Source organism: Aulostomus chinensis, chromosome 6, assembly GCF_037954235.1.
Source record: "Aulostomus chinensis isolate RoL2024-O1b breed Wild chromosome 6, RoL_Achi_v1.0, whole genome shotgun sequence".
Taxonomy (NCBI): Eukaryota; Metazoa; Chordata; class Actinopteri; order Syngnathiformes; family Aulostomidae; genus Aulostomus; species Aulostomus chinensis.
Window position 1 is genome coordinate 17,599,402 of NC_141325.1, and position 20,020 is coordinate 17,619,421.

The following is a 20,020-nucleotide window of genomic DNA, read 5'->3' on the forward strand; positions in this document are numbered from 1 at the left end:
GCAGATTGGGAGCTTCAGCTTCAGCCATCAAGAGGGACAAGGTCAGAAGTGTGGGTGTATTTCGGAAACTTTAAGAATGGTAAGGGAGTCTAAATTAAACATGGCCATCCTGTCTGAGGAAAATGTCAAAAGAAAGTCTCTGTAATATGCAGCAACGGGAACACGTTTCAATTCTTTATGAGAGGTCGATAGTTTTATGGATTTTTTTTTCATTTAACAATACAGTGTTAAGACTGATATCCGTGACAATTTTTGATGAGAATTGTGACATGAAACGTTTGTGTCTTTACATATCTATTAGCTCCTTTGAACAAAACCAATGTACCAAACATGGCTGCTTCATTAAAGCAAAGACATAACATCAGTGGCAGGGTGTAAAACCTTCTCTAACTGAGGGTACGCATGGATCTCTCATGTTTTATATTTTACCCACCCAAGCGTGGAAATATATTGTGTGGATGCTCTTGCACAGCACAGTGAAATAATCATCATACACATACATTCACAGGACCTGATGACAACCCTGTGACCACTAGTATTGTAGCTTGTATGTTTCAAATATGGCTTTTTTTCATTAATTATTCAAGAACAAGGCACTTTCAGTGATGCTCGTAATAGCCTTGTTGTGTTTATACATAACATGGTTTTATTTCTCCCTGTTGGATTCCTGTTATCTCTGATTAGGCATCCCCTTAGAGATGTTCATCAACAGCCAACACAGTGAACAATTTAGATGTAAGCATGACATTTCAAATGCTTTGTCCCCTTTAAAGCTTTGGAGACATGAAGTCTTTTGATCACTGTAAACATGAATGCTAAAAAAAAGGAAAATCAGATTTTCTTTTCTTTACTCATAGCTGCCGGACAAAGAAATATTCATACAACAATTTCTGTGCAAGCCTTGGGGCAAAAATAGAAGCTAAAATTTGTAATTAGAACTGTAGAAACTCATTATGCTTCTTTTGAGTTTTCTTAATGTTTCAGTGTCGCTAGGATGATGTCACGCAGGGGAGACCGGTTGCCATAACAGCAATCATTGCAAAACTGTTGCTGCATTTGAATCAGAAGTGCCAAGTGAAATGTCACAGTGACACAGAGTCTCACAGATAATTCAGAAAGTTCAGAAATTAATATGCCATCAATATTGTAACACACAGGTACACCAACACGCTTCTGAGCATTCGTTCATGAAAAAGGCAAACACATGCACTTTGCATCCTGCTGGCCTAAAACCAGTTCTATTAGCTCTGTTTACACAACAGCCACATCCAGATGAACCACAACTGAACCACACAACAGAGTCTGTCAAAAGAATGGTACTTATAGATTAATTGTACAAATATAACTAAAGTACCACTGCCATAACATCATTTGAAACAAATACCATAAAATCCTCTGAAATATAGCTGCGGTAACATCATCTGAACTATAGCTGCCATAACATCATATGAAACACAGTTAAAATCCTCGCAAATGCTGCTGCCACAACTTCATCTGAGTAGAGCTGCCATAGCATATGAAATATAACCACAGTAGCATAATATATTACATTGCGATATATCACATTTATCAAAAGGCTAGAACGCTGGTAGAGTGACATCCTATATTGTGATATATCGCTGTACCTTGTATATCCTTTGTTTATTGCACAGCTCTAATAATCTTCTATCAGGTCCAGATTGGCAACATGATATGACATATTAATGCAAATTAAAGTTAGAGCATAGTATAGTCATAGTATTAATTAATTGTATTTAAATACTGTAAAGGTTTTTGATGAACTGAATCTAAAGCTTGTTTATTTTCTTTGAGCAATTTTTCAATTGCTAAAACATTTACATACTGTACTATATCTTTGAATTCAATTGTTTTTTGTCTGCTGAAAGTTGATTTATAAAAAGACACTCAACATTTTTCCTCTCATGGATGCCTCAGTATTTGTTGTTACCAAACACAGGGTGATTCACAGGGTCCCTAGACTTTCCTTGGCACAGTTGATGTGACACAGCACAGTCAGTCACAACTGCTTGTCAACTGGACAAATGGCCTCCAAACTTCTCCCACACTGCTGTGCCTTCCCCTCAGCGTCTTTCGTTCTTACAGCCTCCACACTGACACACGCAAATAGCACATGTTCAGTCTTGATCACAGCACTGATACAAAATATACACACTTCAACTGCAACATGAACCTAAAACACAAGTCCCTTAAAGGACTGCTGAAATTCACGTGTCTCACTCACAACAGTGCTTCACGTGGAACATCCTACCTTGTAGCTGGTAGTCCACAGAGATATCAGAGGGGCCCTGCAGCACAGCAGACCTGCGGTAAACCACATGAACTCTGCCCTGGTCCTCCAGCTCCTGGGTGCCTCTCTCCAGTGGCTCAATGAAGTACTCGTCTGAGTCAGTGCGAATCATCCCAGCCTGCAAACACAACACTGTGTCAAAAACTGTGTGGAAAAATAAAGAAACACAACAATGACCCTGATGCTGCAAGAGTAAATAAGAGTAGTAGAAACTGCAAACCTTGGCCAAAAATCTGCACCATCATCCCTGTGAAACTGTAATGTATTCTTCACTGGGCCAAAAAACACATCCAGATTGTTGTTACATTTACATAAACAGTGATGTATATCTATACAGCAAGTTTCCTTTACATCCAGGAGAGCCACTTGTTAAAATTACATTTATTCTACTTTGGTCAAGCATATGAATTCCAGCTGAATGTCTGAGTAAATAACTGATAAAAATGAAATGAAAAGATGCAAATATCTATCATCTTGTAACCCATTCAAGAGAAAAATGTGTCTGAGAGACCGATCACCTGTCCTGAATGTGTTTGGGACTTTCCGTGTGTTACTGCTACTCATACTTGTTTTTCTCTGACTTATTGTCTGTTTGCAATTACATATTAGTGATCAGTAAGGTCCAAATAATATGGACACATTGGAACAAAATTGTTTTGTGATTGCTACCTGCTATCCTCAGATTTCCTGCAATCATATAGAAGTCACGCCTGTGATTTAGGACTGATAAAATCCGGCTAATACCAAAATGTACAAACAACCTGAAAGCACAACTTATCTAACCCACATGATGTGCTCAGGAGGTTTTCATGTTTCGAGGCCAAATGAAGCTGCATCAAAACACAGTCGACAAGTTAGTGTGAAAAGCTGCTATTAAGGAGGATGTATGAAATTTATATGAAATAATATGGCATATATGTGGGCAGCACGGTGGTGCAGTGGTTAGCACTGTCACCTCACAGCAAGAAGGTTCTGGGTTCGAGTCCGGGTTTGCGCACAGGGTCTTTCTATCTGGTCTTTCTGTGTGGAGTCTCCATGTTCTCCCTGTGCCTACGTGGGTTCTCTCTGGTACTCCAGCTTCCTCCCACAGCCCAAAGATATGCAAGAGGGGACAAGGCTAATTAACGCTAAATTAACCGTTGGTGTGGGTGTGAGAGTGAGGACTGGCGACCTGTCCAGGTGAACCCCGCCTCTCACCCGAAGGCTGCTGGGATAGGCTCCAGATATCCTTAACAGGATAAGTGGTGGGAAATGGATGGATGGATGACATAACCATACTATCAAAGTGCACTTCCACAGCCTTGGTACTGGGTAATCATTCATCAAGGACAGACACGTTGAATCCATGTATGAGCTCGTCGTGCCTCTGACCATCACCTGTCACTTTTAACACCATCAGAGGCATGCAGCGAGACAGATTGATGAATGTTAAGCATTCACACACATCCCTCAGAGAGTGTTGCCTGACTGTTCTCCTGTATTCTGACAGCTCCACTGCTGCACCTCAAACAGGTCTGACCTCTCTCTGGCCTCTTCACACACTCTGTGGGTATGTGCACATCTGGTGCAGTGGAGTGAACTCAACGCTGATCGACTCTCGCTGCTCCTATGTACGCTTTTAGTTAGCTTTTTTTTATTGGAAAGTTTCTTTGTGAACAATACATGACCAATACATGTTGAAAAAAATAGCTCATTCAGTCTAAACTTTCCACATCCAAAAATATTAAAAAGCTACATGTTAATGAAATAACATGAACACAAACACACAATATATACATATATATATATACATATATATATATATACAGTATATATATACACACACATATATCAGTAATCAAAAATAAATCTAAATCATAATATGACCTACTAAAATTTAGACAAAAAAATACCCTAATATCACAAATAACAGTTATTACAACATCTGTAAAACAAGGTATTTTTACATATTATGCAGCCAGAGCAGAGATATATCGAAGGAAAAGTAAAGTTTCAACCCTGACTCTATTTCTCTAGGAGATTGACTGGGACCAGAATGATTAAAATAATTCCAGTATTGAGCGAGAAAGCTATGTACATGTCAAACATCATCCACTTAAAGAGTTTATGTCTCCTTTTAAAGATTAAAATAGCATTCTGAGCCTGTCACAGTGGCAATGAAATGGAAAAAGGACTAGTGTAAATGTCTGACATGGCACAGTACAAATCCTGCAAGCTGCAATGCTCAACTTGCACTACATGAAGAGAGGAAAGAGCACAACTGAGCAACAGTAGGCTCAATCCCATGGAGAACAGAGGTAAAAGAGAGGCCCACCAGCTCTCCATGGCGGACAACTCCTGCTGGACGAACAGGAGCTGGGGTCACTCTCCCCTCTGTCCAGAATTCTCTGCTGGTAAGTGATTAGAACTGCAAGGCTGTAGTTTTAGTGATAGAAATACATACTAAGAAAATCTGTTCTCGGGAGGGAAGAAACATTGTATATTTTAACATCCTTGTCAAGGCTGAAAGCACAATGCCGGCAACCAAAGCACCCATAGCTGCTCATCAATCTTCAAGCACTAGTGCAAAGTGACATAAGTGTCAAAAGCCAGCATCTCATTCTGAACAACACTTGGGGGATCCCCAGCCCACCAGAGTGATTTGGGCATATCCACTGGCAAGATGTCTCTTTGTTTTCCATATTGAAGGAGGCAAGTTTCCCTCCTTCCCTCACTCCTTCTGCCATAAATAAAGACATTAATCCAGGATTTTTGTATCCCTAGGTGTATAAAGCAAAGACGAACCATCTGTGTGAAACAACAATCAGAAGTTCAGCATCTGGATGAGTTCTTTCTTCTGCAGCTGAGAAAAACCTCAGTAGATGACAACATGAAGAAGTACTCTCTGCTTACATTATCAGCATCACAATATACCCATAATGCTGTGAGTTAGTGCATTTTGAGCATTGCAAGGTTTCTCATGGTGATAGTATGAATTTGCCAAGACATTTAAACTGGTCTCTGAAGTTGACTGACACGCATCACATGAAAACTGAACTGATTTGAGAGTGGTGACTGCTTGCTTACTGTGAAGCTAGCTTCACTTCACTCACACTTGTCCTATCATTACTCTCAGCCTCAGCCTGCAGCTGAGAAAGAGAAAACTCAAAAAGGCACAGTATGCAACCTCCTGAGAACAAAACAGACAGTAACTAGCAGGTGAACATTTCACGTTTGCATTTGGAAGACAGCAGCAGGCTGAAGGTCTAACTAGCAAACTGTGACCACATCTTTTTGTTTGTCTCCTTATTTTTGGCCTTGCAACTTGCCTGCATTAATCATTTACATGGCCACCCTCTGCAGGAATACACCATATCAAATGCATGCAGGAGAATGTGCTCGTTGGGACCCAGATCCAAGGCTCATGGACCCTTGTTGCAGACCAAATAGATTAAAAAAATTAATTGACACTGGTGCTAATAAAACATCTAGTGAAGGAGTAAAAAAGGAGGCATTCTGAAGGATCTTTATTTTACTATATGCATTGATGCATGCTTTTTTCTGTCGTTTTTTTATGCGATTTAAGAAATTGCAATATGCTGTCTTTCCAGATTTTTCTTTCTTTAGGGACGTCCCAATTGAGAGTTATTTTTCATTTAAAATCGGTCACCTGCCAATACAGAGTCCTGTTCCGATCCTTGTATCTTCCTTTATGACACAGGTGCCCAGGACCCACTGCTGCTACTCTTAATGTATATTCCTAAATATCAGTTTTAAAACATCAAATAGTCCAAAACCCAAAGACTATTATTCTCGTCATCTTATCTATTTTTGCAATAAATCACAAAAAGCAGAGTCATTATATTTAAGAGTCAAATAATTGACATATTTGCATAAAAGGGACTGGTATTAATAATAATTAATAATTACCACACAAATTTTTGTTCGATTACTGCTTTAGATCTAAAGGACTACAGAAATTACACCAAATGATCCAATTCTGATCCGTCAAAAATCTCCTTATCGGCTCCAATTCCAGTCTTTGAGATTGGATCTGGAAAGATGATTTTGTACATGGAAGGTGTCGGTGATGGCTTCTTCAGCCCAGACGAAGGATCAAGCCAATTGTTCCAATGTGTGTTACATTAAAGTGCATATAGAAGGACAGAGACACTGAAAGATTATATGATTTCTATGCACAATCTCGGACAGGCACAATGACAGCAGAGCATGAGTCGATGAGTTGCTGGGGTGGACTAACAGCGAAGGTGCACCGCATTTATAATCTTTGTTCTGAATTGTGTGGGTAAAGAATCTTCAAAATAGTGCCACTAGAAAGAGGAAACACTGATACAAAGAAACTGTTGATTTGAAACGATAAATTGCGGAATACCACATTTTTTTGAATTGCCCCAGAGCAATTGAAAACTCATTTGGGCTCAAAAATCAAGTTCAAGTAGGGGAATGTTTTAAACAAGCTGCTGCCTTGGCTTGTTAACCTCAACATATGTGCAGCATGGATTTCTTCATCGGCTTATTGTGTGCATTTATCTTACACCCACAGCGGTTGCTTGCACATGAAGATTACGTATAAGTATGGCAGCACACATTGTTGGGCTGTCATGTAGTTTGCCTTGCAATGAAGCAATTACCAGTTCCTCACAAAGAGGCTCCACCAGTTATCTGAATTTTTGCACCAACGACCACATCTTGTTTTCTCTTTATTTACTACGAGCTCATCCTCCAGCCTGATTGACTCCACACCCACCTTAACACGAGCATACTGACAGAGACTGAGTTGAGAGGCATATTGAAGTTGAATGCCTCAGAGGTTAATGAGATCAGATGCTATTGAAATACTTCAATACCAGTTAAGCAGAGGCTTTCAGAATAAAATGAAAGGCAGAACCATGTCTACAGCTACATCACTAATTGGGGTATAGGTCTATTAAAGTGAGAAGGCTGGATTCTGCAAACAAACTCCGATAATTGGATCAAGTTAATGCCTGGTGGTGATGCTTTATTCAGATTTTTTTAAACATACAGTCCTGAAGAATGTTATCTTCTTGTTAAAAGTGACAGCACGAGTGGATGGGTCTGACTTTAAAAAAAACATCATCCTAAAATGTATTTCATGCTCAAATGGAGAGCGTAATATTTTGTTGTTGTTTAGACATACAAGGTTTTCGTGCAATTCTTGAAATTGAATTGAACATGAAACTGGGCCAGCAATTTCAAACTGTAATCAGTACTCAAGGGTTTCAAAAATGTTTATCAAATCTTGCCAATGATGAAAGATGCAGACATAAGAATTAAAAGAATAGCCCAATAAATCCTCAGGGAAGAAGAAGGAGCCTGTACACAAAGTAGGATCAGCATTTCCAGGGTACCCTTAGTTTGCCTGGTTTGGCAAAGCCAGACAACCTCATAATCAACCCATTCCACCAAGCCAGCATTTCCTTACTTGTTTCTGTGGCAGCAACATGAAGGGCTGCATATTTCACTCATGGGTAACAAACAATAATCCTTCATAAATACAAGGAATAAATCTATAAACCAGGCAAAAATAACACAGTTGCAGCCAAACAGTTGGCAAAAAAAATACTGTCCTTCCCCAAGAAAACAACTCCAAGGATTATTAAAGTAGTTTATCAAAAGGGATACTTGTGTTTTGTATTAACATGACCTCTAGTGGCCGCAAGGTAATGACAGTCAGCGTGTCATTTCATAACAAAGTAACCGAAAATAGAAACTAGATATATATTTTGCTCCATGTTTCTGGCAACTTCACTCGGCACCGTTATATTCTCAGGTGTGTTTCACTGAATTGTCATTTAACATCAACCACCATCATTTCCTCAGCCTTACCAAGGGTTTTTGTGAGTAAACCTAACCAGACCTTAACGATAGCACTGTATAAACAATTAATTATTGTATATTCCACTGAAAAGAAAAGGGATTTTATGTTTCTCACTCTCTGATGTCTGGCGCTCTGCAGTCTGATAGTCAGATCACACTCAAGTGTTTCGCCAGTTTGGGTGCTAATTGAGGAAAGGCTGCACTGGCACCTATTCCAGCCAGGGCAACAGCAAAAGACTTGTCAGGTTGCATTGATTTGGAGGACTTGCTGCTTAAAAAAAAAAAAAAAAAAAAACTTCTAGTAGATCTGATGATAATTGCATTTGACTGCCATTTAATAAATGAGTGGCATAGGTTAATGGCATTTTTGATATTAGTTGCATCAGTATTTGTACTGTTATTTCAGCTTCAGTTGGATCTTTAGTCATAAATGTGCCAGTTATGAATAAACACAGTTGAGACACACAACGCAGATAGTACTGGCTCACGTAAGTATATGCATTCTCCTATGTGGTAAATATAGAGCGTTAGCGTTAGTTCTGTCAGGCCGTGGTAGTCAAGTGGTATTGGCTTCCCGTCTATCAATCAAACTGATCAATCAGCTGATCTACAGCTGCTCCACATCAGCTGATCAAATCCCTTGCTTCTGATTGGCCCCTCTCTACTTAAATGTCAACCGGCCTCAACTCCCGCTCTGCTAGCTTCTGGCTATGCTGCTCTGCCTGCTGCTATCTGCTACTATCTGCTGCTATCTGCTATCTGCTGCTATCTGCTGCTATCTACTGCTATCTGCTGCTATCTGCTGCTATCTGCTGCTATCTACTGCTATCTGCTGCTATCTGCTGCTATCTGCTACTATCTGCTGCTATCTGCTGCTATCTGCTGCTATCTGCTGCTATCTGCTGCTATCTGCTGCTATCTACTGCTATTTTCTGCTATCTGCTGCTATCTGCTGCTATCTACTGCTATCTGCTGCTATCTGCTACTATCTGCTATCTGCTGCTATCTGCTATCTGCTGCTATCTACTGCTATCTGCTGCTATCTGCTGCTATCTGCTGCTTTCTGCTATCTGCTGCTATCTGCTGCTATCTGCTGCTATCTACTGCTATCTACTGCTATTTGCTGCTATCTGCTGCTATCTGCTGCTATCTGCTACTATCTGCTATCTGCTGCTATCTGCTACTATCTGCTATCTGCTGCTATCTGCTGCTATCTGCTGCTATCTGCTATCTGCTGCTATCTACTGCTATCTGCTGCTATCTGCTGCTATCTACTGCTATCTGCTGCTATCTGCTGCTATCTGCTGCTGCTGCTATTTGCTGTACAGTTGCTCCTGCTCGCATCTTGCTACCCTCCACCTCCCCAGCTCCACCTTGTCGTGTATACATGGCATAGTTCGTTCCATGTCATGTTGCTGCTCTGTTCACAGGGGTATGTTTGCTCTTCCAGTCTTAAACTGGGAGAACCTTCCCTCACGCTGCTGGTCCCCTGTTTCATGGTGCTCATGAAAAATTATCAGGGGACTCCTCTGAACAGAGCCATACCGCCAATTTGTACTAATAAACAAATCAAGCTCATTATCATCTCTTGTGTTTCTTAACGTGAATGGACCTGACAGAAATGACTTTTTGCTCTTCACCATTCATCAAGATGCTCATTGGGAAAGAATGACCACTGAGTTTATCTGTCAAACTTCTGAGAGACCCTCACTATCCATGAACAGATGTCGAATTATCAATGGATGAATGGTGATGAAATTGACCATGAGATGTGATTGGTCAGTGGGCATTGTTTGTAAATGTTTGACCTCGGGTTTTATTTCATAAACTGCCTATAGAGCATTTTAAGTCTGTAAGATGCGATATCCTGATGATTTTGATTTAAAAGTCAATCACCTTTGCAGTGCAGGAGCCTTGCGCTAGCTTGCTAACTCGCTAGCTTGCTGACTCGCTAATCCTGCGTCACAGAACAGGCCCACGGAGCAAAGCAACAGGGGACAAGGATAACAGCGATTTTCACAAACATGAGAATGCTGAATTTTTTTCATGCAGGACGAACACGACACTCCATTTCTGATACAACTGACAGCAACTACCCTAACCTCCTCAGAAGCCGCCATTGATGTTTTGACTCAACAGTCTCACTGTCGTCATACCCTAAACAACAGTTTTATCACCTTTAAGACATGGATTGATTTAAACCACAGGCACTTCAGACACAAACATAACTCTAAGCTCAATAAGATGATTCTTCACTTGATTTCATTAGCCACACAGCCAACTTCTCAGTAGTAATTTAATGTATGAATATAAGGACTGGAATGTTTAAAATTCAGTCAGACAGTCAGACTGTTGAGCCTTCAATTAAATAAAATGAATTAAATACTGCATCTCATTTGGTCTTAAAACATGCAAAGAAGGTATAAAATTAAAAACCACTTAATACATTGAGAAAATATTTCAGTCTGAAATGCAAACATTTAGTGACGTTACTGTTGAAATGTATGCCATTAAGTGAAATTCAAACATTTGAACACACTTAAACTTTAAACTAGAAATGACTCATTACATGTGGTCTTTTCAGCTTAGAAGCTGCAAAATCAAATTGAAAACCTCCATTACAAATAATGCTGAGCACACCAGAAGAAAATTTCATTCACTTCACCAGCGGTGGCGGGATCACACCAGTCACAGCAGAATGTCACCGTGACCTCACCTCCATGATAGTTATAACTAAATAACAGTATGGTCTTCTGGAGGATTGTGTTCTTAGGAGGAAACACGGCACATAGACAAAGTTTAGAGTATTGGTGTATTCATTTACAGGTTGAGTCCTGTGTTTACCAGAATATTTTTGTCTGACTGCTTTTTTTTCAGGGTATCAGATTGAAATGCATCACTTGAGAAAAGAAAAAAAAAGAAAAAACAAGCAGGATTTACAGCAAACCTGGAAATCAATTGAAGAGGTCCGATCTGTATGGAACTGATTGTTCTGTTAACCATAGTATCAGGAGAATGGCTGCATAAATAAAGCACAAATAAATCTTTAACTTAAAAAATAAGGAAAATATATCCATTCAAGAAAGAAAATATTGGAGCAAAATAAGAAGAAAACCGAGGTGCAGAGTCACTGTTAGGTATGTGTGACTCAGACAAGAAGCCATTTGGATGGCTGCTGGATGTATTATTGATGGATGTACTTGAGAGATTATTTTACCTGCAGCAGCATAATGTAATTATCTGTCAACAAAAGAACTGCACAGCATAACTGTTGCCTCCCTTTGGACATCCATCCTGATGAAATATGAAAATCCTGTCAACAGCTCTCCCCAGCAGAGGTTTTGAAGGATTTTGGGGAAATGATCATGAGTAAAGTATCTTCCAATCCTTACAATCTCCCAGCAAATATTTGAGAAGCAAAGAGTATGAAAAGTCATTCATTTCACAAAATAATTAGCATATGAATACTTAGTTTGTTTGAGTGTTGTGTGGATAGAGTTTGATGAAGCTGATCAACTGGAGAGAGACCTGATCTACAAGTTCCCTCTAGTTTGTCTGCTTTCATAGAGCTGTGATGACTCTTAAAGGTTTTTACGGCGCTTTATTATTACCTCTGCCAGAGGGCATGATTGTGATCAGAATTATGCCCGCCTTATCCAAACGACTTGTTGGAGGTGTGTAGTCTGAGCAGAGGGAGTACCCATTCAGTTGTAGGCCTGATTAGTCACAGTACCACCAGATGGAGACTTGAAATGACGTCGCCAATTTCACCACAGAAGAGGAAACTGCAGTAAGTAAGACTCCACATTGACAGAATCCAAGCAAGCAAACGTAACAACATTAAAATGACCGTGTTGTCTTTGCTTGATGTACAGCATCATGATATATCTAGTGCCACCTATTGGACATAGAACGTGATATTTACACCACAGCGCACTCATTCTTCAGCTCCTTTACTCATCAGCTCCCTCTCATTGTATGGAGCAGTCAGACGTACGCGGGGGTGTGAGGGCACACTCATCGCTGTTTTCAGCTTTAATTAGGACCCAAGTCCAGAATTTCAGGGATCGCAGGTTCACCATGGTGGATATTTTCATTCTCTGACTGGTTTCTAGTTTGAACATAGATTTTTAAAGTAATCATTAACCGTCCAGCTCTTGAACGTGGTGAGCATTTCTCAGAGGCCTTGCTTCAGAAGTCCTTGAAAAATGTGCTCTCGGACTATTGAACGCACCTGAATATAAGTCACACCAACTAAATGTAAAAAGAAAAAAAAAAGTACATATATAAGCCGCACTTGTCAATAAGCCGCAGGTATCCACATTGTAACATGAGATATTTACACAGAAAGATTGTACACAGAAAGATTTTTTAAATTTATAATTACATAAATAACTTTTTTTCTACCATAAAAATACGGTCGCTCAGGACAGCTCCAAAGCCATTTTAATCCTGTGGTCAAACTGACGCTGTTGAAACAGAAGGTTGCAACAAAAAAGACTAAATCACAGCTCCCCAGAACAATATCTTGCACTACCTTCTGTTTTATGAGGTTTCTCTCTCAAAAAAGAAAAAAATCAATGACAAGGCTCAGTTTGTTTCCTCTAAAAGGTTTGTTCATCACCTTTTCTATCGACTAGCTATTGAAACATTTAAAGCAGGTCGTTAAGCCCCTGAAGTGCAGCATTACAAGTGATTTCTCTCACTTCCACTCTGGATTCTTCTCACTCTGTCTATGTAATGCATAACATTTCAAGGGTTGATTGAGTGCATTAATCATGTTTCACTGTCTTAACACTCATAAACCAGTTTATTTCTACTGAAATACTAGTTAGTCAGAGCACTTTCAACACTTTTCTGGTTTGAGCCATTTAAGTCTTGGCTGGAGTCTGACAGCAAAACAAAGAGTTAGGACTTTTACTGGAAAAAGTTGATGCTCTCATAAAAGACACTGCAGCGCAGCTTAAATTGCAGAGGTTGCCTCTTATGATGTTTGACTGTTGACAGCCATTTCAGTAAAGCCGTGCGGAGCAGTCCCTGTGTCATTGGGTGACATCATCATGACGTCCATTAACACCTCCAGACTTCCGACCTGTGGCTCCAGACCTCAACCTGCACATTCCCCTGCCAGGCTGATGAAATCTGCTCTGCACCAACAACAGTGGCAGTTGTCCCACAGGTATCTATGTTTATTCATATTAAGGAATCAGGCAAGTTTTACTCATTTTCTTTCATCTGTTATTACTAGGTGGATCTGTGAGATTAGGGAGTATTTTTGGTTTTTATATGTCTTTGTTTTGGTGCCATCTACAGCCCTTTTCCCTTTACTGCCAAAATACTTCAAATTATATAGTGTTTTGAATGATATTTTACATTTTCTGACTGCTTTTCTTATACCTAGATTTCCTGCAGGCTTGTAACAACTGACAAAACGGAAAGTGAAAGATGACCCTGTTGGTGTCTTGTAATACAAATATAGTGGGCATTTGAATAGAATAAAACAAACAAACAGACATTTTTTGAGGCACAAAGTCTAATCAAACCCACAAACAGTGGTATACAGTTGACCTTAAACCAATAATATGACAAATATTTGATCAAATCTGTTCAGTTTCTGGACAGGTCAGCTTCAGGTGAACTGATGTATGGATGAAAGAAAAGCTGTGTAGCTAACAGACCTGTTGTATCATGCAAACTACTTCAAAATTATCATCCAGAAATCCTCATCACAAACAAAGACCTATGGAGGAATGTGTCTCCATCTGAAAAATACATCACAGGGAGTAAAAACTCTAAGATTTGGATGATTATTTTGTGGAAATCTCACGACAAGCGCTATGCATAACCAAAATGTACAACCCTAAAAACAACTATAGATTTGGTTCTCCAGTAGGACAAGATTCCAATGGCCCATCTTTTGCCACCCAGTACTCGTGTTCCCCAATATCAGAGATAACAATGGCAGGTGGCTGACAGAGGGTCAGTACCTAAACACAACCATCTAAAAAGTGATGAAGACTGCTGTGTTCCATCAGTTTAATATCCCCAACATCAGCCTCAGCCAAGCAGACAGCACATGTCTGCCAAAAAAAACATATGGGATTCAGCTGAAGGGCTCCAGTTTTTTAAAAACAGTCTCTTTCAGTTTAAACTTCTTAAGAAGGTCGGTATGAACGTGCTTTCGTTAAAAAAAAAAAAAAAAAAAGGAGAGAAAAAAAGCTGAGGTACTGCAAGTTTGTAAAAAGGTCTGGATTCAGCCAGGACACTGCCACCTTTCACCCTCGGTGTTGTTCAAAGGTGTGTTTGCTTTCAAAAATGTGAGCAAACCTTCGTCATCATTACCTGCCATTTTCATCCCTGGCTTTTAAGGGAACTTTAAGAGGAAAAAATACACAGGTTTATTTCTTGCGATTTGAAAGCCCAAAAGACTCATCTCTTGGATGAGAGGTAGGAGCTATCTTTGCCTATCCTTTTTGGTCAACAGGGATTCATAGGTTACATCAGAAGTCCACTAATAATAATTATAAAATCAACTGATTTTTCAGAACGTGGCTGTATATCAGTGCTTTATCTTTAAGTTAGATATTTTTGGGGGGGAAATTTTTTGTCCATCCTCCCCAGGGTAAGACATAAGATGGATACCCTTCTCCCTGCTACATTAGGGACCCACAGAGACCAGCTGACTGCAGGTTAGCTTGAAGCAATGAATGATAGGCAACTTACCATATTGCAGTCAACAAACAACAGTCATCAAAAATACTTTCCCCAAACTCGCATTGTGCTTTAGCTATAATGGTTTAAAATTAGGAGACATTGTAATTTTTGAATCAGATACATAGCTAGAACTCCTTTCTAAGCAAAACTGCTAGGCAGGTAATTTTATGCAGCACCTCTAATGCCCCAATGTAACTTTCCCACTGTAACTTTGATCGATTAAAACACAATGCTTGCTTATGACGAGAAGACTGACTGGCTCTAATAATTATGGCTGATTTTGTAAGAGAGAACACAGAGGATTACAACTTTTGGAAGTGGAGCTGAAAGGATAAAGGTATGCTAACCTGCCCATCCACTGTCATTCATTGTGCTAAGCTAACTACCGGTAGTGGTCAGCCCATCTTTAACTCCTGAATGCACATGCAGAGGAGCGAAGGATAATCTCTTGTCTAGCTCTGGGGAGGAGTGCGAATGAGTGTATTTCCCCAAAAGTTCAGATGTATTAGAGAATATTTTGTATTCTCAAACTATAAATAATGCCAAAAATTAATAGGATACATGGAGATAACCAACATTTACAGAAAGAGCAAGCAAAAGGCTATTTAGGTTTTACAATGTCAGAATTTATGTGCTGCTCCACCAAGCAGAGCAAACATTTACATATGTCTTTGAGATGGCGGTGAGGAGAGTCCGCACTTGACTCAAAGTACAACTTCATGCTGTTGAAAGGCTCTCAATGTGCGTCTTTGCCAACAACAGAAAATGTGGGATTGCCTTAATCGGGATGGTTTAAATTAGTCATGATTAAAAATGATATAAATATCAATAAAAGCACCCCAGCAGCACAGGCTGAAATGAACCTCAACTGCCGAGGAGAGAAATAGCTTGGTAGTGCATAACTCGTGTGCCTCCCCTCCTGTACCTCAAACCATATACCCAAACAGCTCTGGGGTCAAGCCTCGCAACAAGTCATGGCTAAGTCAACAAGGTACATTAAGAACTATTAGTGAATAAAACTCTTGTGCATGACCACAGTTCACTGCAAAGAGGCACTGGCTCACTTTCTTTTTCTAATCAAAAAGGATATTTTCTTTGCTTTTTTTCCTCTCCTTTCACGGCTGCTCCAGATATGTCGAGAACTGTGCATGTCCAGAATGCTCTTTTATGTTTCCAAGGCCAAAAGTTTAGGCCAGTGAATACACGTAGCTCTTAGCAAAACATTAGTACATCTTATTTGCTCATTTTGTCACTCTTCATGAATCTCGGCATTGTAAACCTCAGATGAGGCGGGTTTTGCCATGCAGAGAAGTTTTGAAAAGGAGGCATTAAATCACCTACACGAAGGATCAGGAAAATGTTCAAATGTCCTCCAACAGGCAGGCTTTTGCTTTGAAAGGATACTCTAGTCAGCCTTGCAGTGTGTTTACACTTAAAAAAGTGTAACCAAAAAAACACAGCTGTGCCTCCCTCTTTTGGTTGGTAGAGTCGATTCTGCAATGTCACACATTAAAGGAGGGGTAGGCTCCCAGATTTCTACGTACTTGTTATAATCCCTGAATTTGTCATGATGTCTCGATGGTAATCAATAAACTATGATGTTTTAAAAAAAAGCAAGCATCAAAATCCCTAATACATAAGGGATGCAGGGCTACATTGGCCCCCACCCGATCAAAAACCCCTACCAGTTAGATTGGTTGGCCTGTTTAGCTGTCCATCAACAGCCGTAACTAGACTTCACTTGATTGGGTGGCTTAGCTGTCCGTCAAAAGACGGAGACCGGGACACCTAAAACAGGTGTCACTGTTGGGTGAACAGCATCAAGCCAGAAGAAAACACTTAGAAAAGAAAAAGGTCTTTTATAGAACTAGCAATAGTTAAGAGGGGGAACAATAAAAGGCTCAGTGCAACACGAGTGATTCTTGAGGATTCATTTGCTCGCTGGAGGAGTCTTAAAAGAATCAAAAGGTTTAGCTACGGACGTGCAAGTAGCAGCCTTTCTTTTGGACAGGTAAGAAACCCATTTGCCGACTTTGCTAGCTAGCTATACAGGCTATATTTGCGTTAATATATTGTCAGTGTAGGTTGTGAGCTAGAACAAAACGCTATGTAACAGTTGCTGATCTATTTAGTTACACAGTTTACCGGGAGTGGGAGCGAGGAGGGAGGGTTCATGATCAGAGTATGATTAAAAAGCAATCTAGACAAATCTATGCCAGATTATTTGTATATTGTGGTTGTTTTGGGGTTTTTTTGTTAAATTAAAAAAGAAAATAAAAGACTAAATAAGAAAAAGGGGGGGAAAAAAAACAAAAACAGGTGGCGCCTACCCTTATTTTAAGGGTGGCAGTGATAGTTTTAACGAGTTACTAGCAAGGCAAAGGTTAATATCAATACTGTTTTCAGTTTGGCTCAGTTTCTGTCTGCCTCTATCTGTCAGTCGATAGCTCCGTCTGTCTGCCAAGGCCCACTGAAGAAAACACTCATGCAACACAGGCCGAGTGAAGCTTCCAGCTTTCCGGGCTCATGGAAACAAGTGAATGACGCTAAACCAGCATTTCATGGTTGCTGTGAGGCATTTCCAAGCAGCATTCAGGTGGTTAGTCCAGCTAAAATAAAAGCTGGTATAGCTGAAAGTTCACTGATGAAAAACATTCCCAAAACAAAGACCAGCCCACAAAACTGGCTGTGTAGCATTTCTATGACAAAATCTTAATCTAATTCATGACAATAAGGATGGATGTCACTGTCGGAGGAGCCCTTTAATCCTGATTATCTGTGGCTGGAGACCAGTCTGACGAGTACTGGAAATTTTCTTACATAATAAAGCTAGAGCATATGTGTGTGTGTGTGTGTGTGTGTGTGGAAAGTCTGTGTATGCGAGACTGTCTAGGACTGTAAAGCCAGTCACAATAACATTTCTAAACTTAAAAGTAGTAATTCAAGTTGTCTACAGTTTATTTTTTTAACTTCACAGAAAGAAAAAAACACCCATTACTAAAGGTTAGGAACCATTTTTTCCTGATGTTCAGGACAAATACAGATAATTTCAGAGACAATAACATCAGAGGAAGTTTTTAGAATAATCTCACTACCTCATTTGACTTGTAGGATTACTGTTTGTTACCGTTCTGCCTTAATGTGTTTGGTATTGTCTGGAAATCTGCTGCTGCTTCAGGTGCAGGTATCAGATGAGGGTTAAATGAAATGGTAAATACTTGACATTTGCTGGCACGACCACTCTACAGTTTTCTGACATTTACTACTATGATTCCCACTGTTAAGATGTTTTGAAAGCAGTTGGAGCAAGAGAACAAAAATAAAATGGATAGATTTAGCAAACTAAATGCCAGAATCTCACAAAAATTGGAGGTAAACAGGCTGGACAACAAAACAAAAGACCTGGGGTCCGTTTCACAAAGCAGGTTCATCAAACCCTGAGTTTCATCCTGATCTCCGAGTTGATCTACCCTAAGATAGAAAACTCTGAATTTTCTGTTTCAGAACAGCGGATTTGAATCAGTTTGATCAACTCGGAGGAGGTTCACCTGGGGTAAAGCGCGATCACGACAACTCTAAAAAGCCAGCATAAATGGAGCCCCGATTCACCGAGTCACCATGGCGACGGAGAAGAGGAGAGCTTCGTTTTTCACGTCAGTGGAGTTGGAAATCCTGATGCGATCATATGAAGAGTTCCAACACGCATTAAAAAAGAAGTGCAACACCGCTGTAGCTGCAAAAGAGAGAGAGATGGCGTGGAAGAACATTGCTGCTCGGGTCAATGCGTGAGTTTAAATGGAGTCCTTTGCAATCATGATTATTACGGAGGAAGCTGCTTACATGGTAGCGCACTAATTTATATCGTTTGGATGCAATACTGCGGGGGAGAAACGCACTTGGCAGCAACTTAAAATGAAGCATAAAAACATGATTCAAACAGGTAAGACCATCTCAGGGGTTCCCCACGTTCTGCACTGTAAATTAAATATTAAGTGGCTGTTTGACTGTGTACAATAGTTGTTTTATCCCCAACAAAATGCTGGTTTCATACACAAATGTCTTCGTCAATATCATGTTCTGTTCAATAATTAAGCCTATTTAAACCAACACAGACTTCTACTCAGCCAACAGAAAGAAGGCTGATGCCCTTAAAACGGGTGGTGGGCCTGAGCCGGAGTGTAGGAAGGCCAGTGGCTGAGGGAGTTCATCCTCAGAACCCAACCCCCAAGACACCAGTGCCTTCATAAAATGGAATATGGCTTATATATACATCTATATATGTGTGTGTGTGTGTGTGTATATATATATATATACATATATATATATATATATATATATATATATACATATATATATACAGTATATATATATATAAATACATATATATATACAGTGTATATATATATATATATATGTATTTATATATGATGTGAGAGCATGACTACAACTGGTGATATTGCAAATGTAAGGACGGAGGAGGTTGTGTATATAGACGATGGACTGTGGTTTGAAACGGTACCGACACTGTCTGGAAAAGCAAGAATGTTTACGCGCGGTCTGATCTCCATCTCCCGATGAATATTTAATTCTCTGTGCAGCAATGCTGCACCTTCATCCACGGGATCGTCAACTAACATACCATGTTTGTTGAAAAACTTGCCAAAACTCGCCTGCTGATGAATGAATGCGGAAATCAAATGGAGTATGTGGCTCTGAAAGTGGGCGGAGACAACGAGAAACTCGAGGTTCATTGACAAAAACCTGGTCCCGACCAGGTTAGTTTCATAGCGTCTGTTACTGCGGTAACTGACCGAGAGCTTAAGTTACCGCTGTCTGTGTTTTCCTTATTTCAGGGTCAATAGACCCGAGTTTTCACTAAACCTGCTTTGTGAAACGGACCCCTGAGGAACTGAACTGAAATACCAACTACCAACAATGCATCAAGAAATAGTCGCAATGGCAAGGAAGGAATTGATTGGATTAGAAACACTGGGAACAAGGCTGTGACTGACCAAGACTGATTAACAGACAAGACACAGGTGGACAGATAAAGACAGGAAGTAAGCAAACCAGACAGAAGAATATAGAGGTTTCACAATAAAACAGGAACTGACAAGAAACACGTGAAAAGCCAAGGAAAATTAGAAACATGAAAAAAAA

General features: G+C 39.9%; 1 protein-coding gene and 1 long non-coding RNA gene across 3 annotated transcripts in view; one reads left to right on the top strand and one right to left on the bottom strand.

The window, feature by feature from the left end:
* The window catches only part of LOC147260332 (uncharacterized), a 33,700-nt gene extending 20,516 nt beyond the window's left edge, over nt 1-13,184 (top strand). The window contains exon 4 of the long non-coding RNA XR_015116564.1: nt 13,154-13,184. This is a non-coding gene — a long non-coding RNA (uncharacterized LOC147260332). The remainder of the gene's footprint in view (nt 1-13,153) is intronic.
* adamts3 (ADAM metallopeptidase with thrombospondin type 1 motif, 3) overlaps nt 1-20,020 on the bottom strand; it is a 148,423-nt gene that overhangs the window by 112,141 nt on the left and 16,262 nt on the right. For both annotated transcript variants that reach the window (XM_086206881.1, XM_086206880.1), the window contains exon 4: nt 2,270-2,426. In XM_086206881.1, the coding sequence (XP_086063007.1) occupies nt 2,270-2,426 (157 nt within the window). The remainder of the gene's footprint in view (nt 1-2,269; nt 2,427-20,020) is intronic.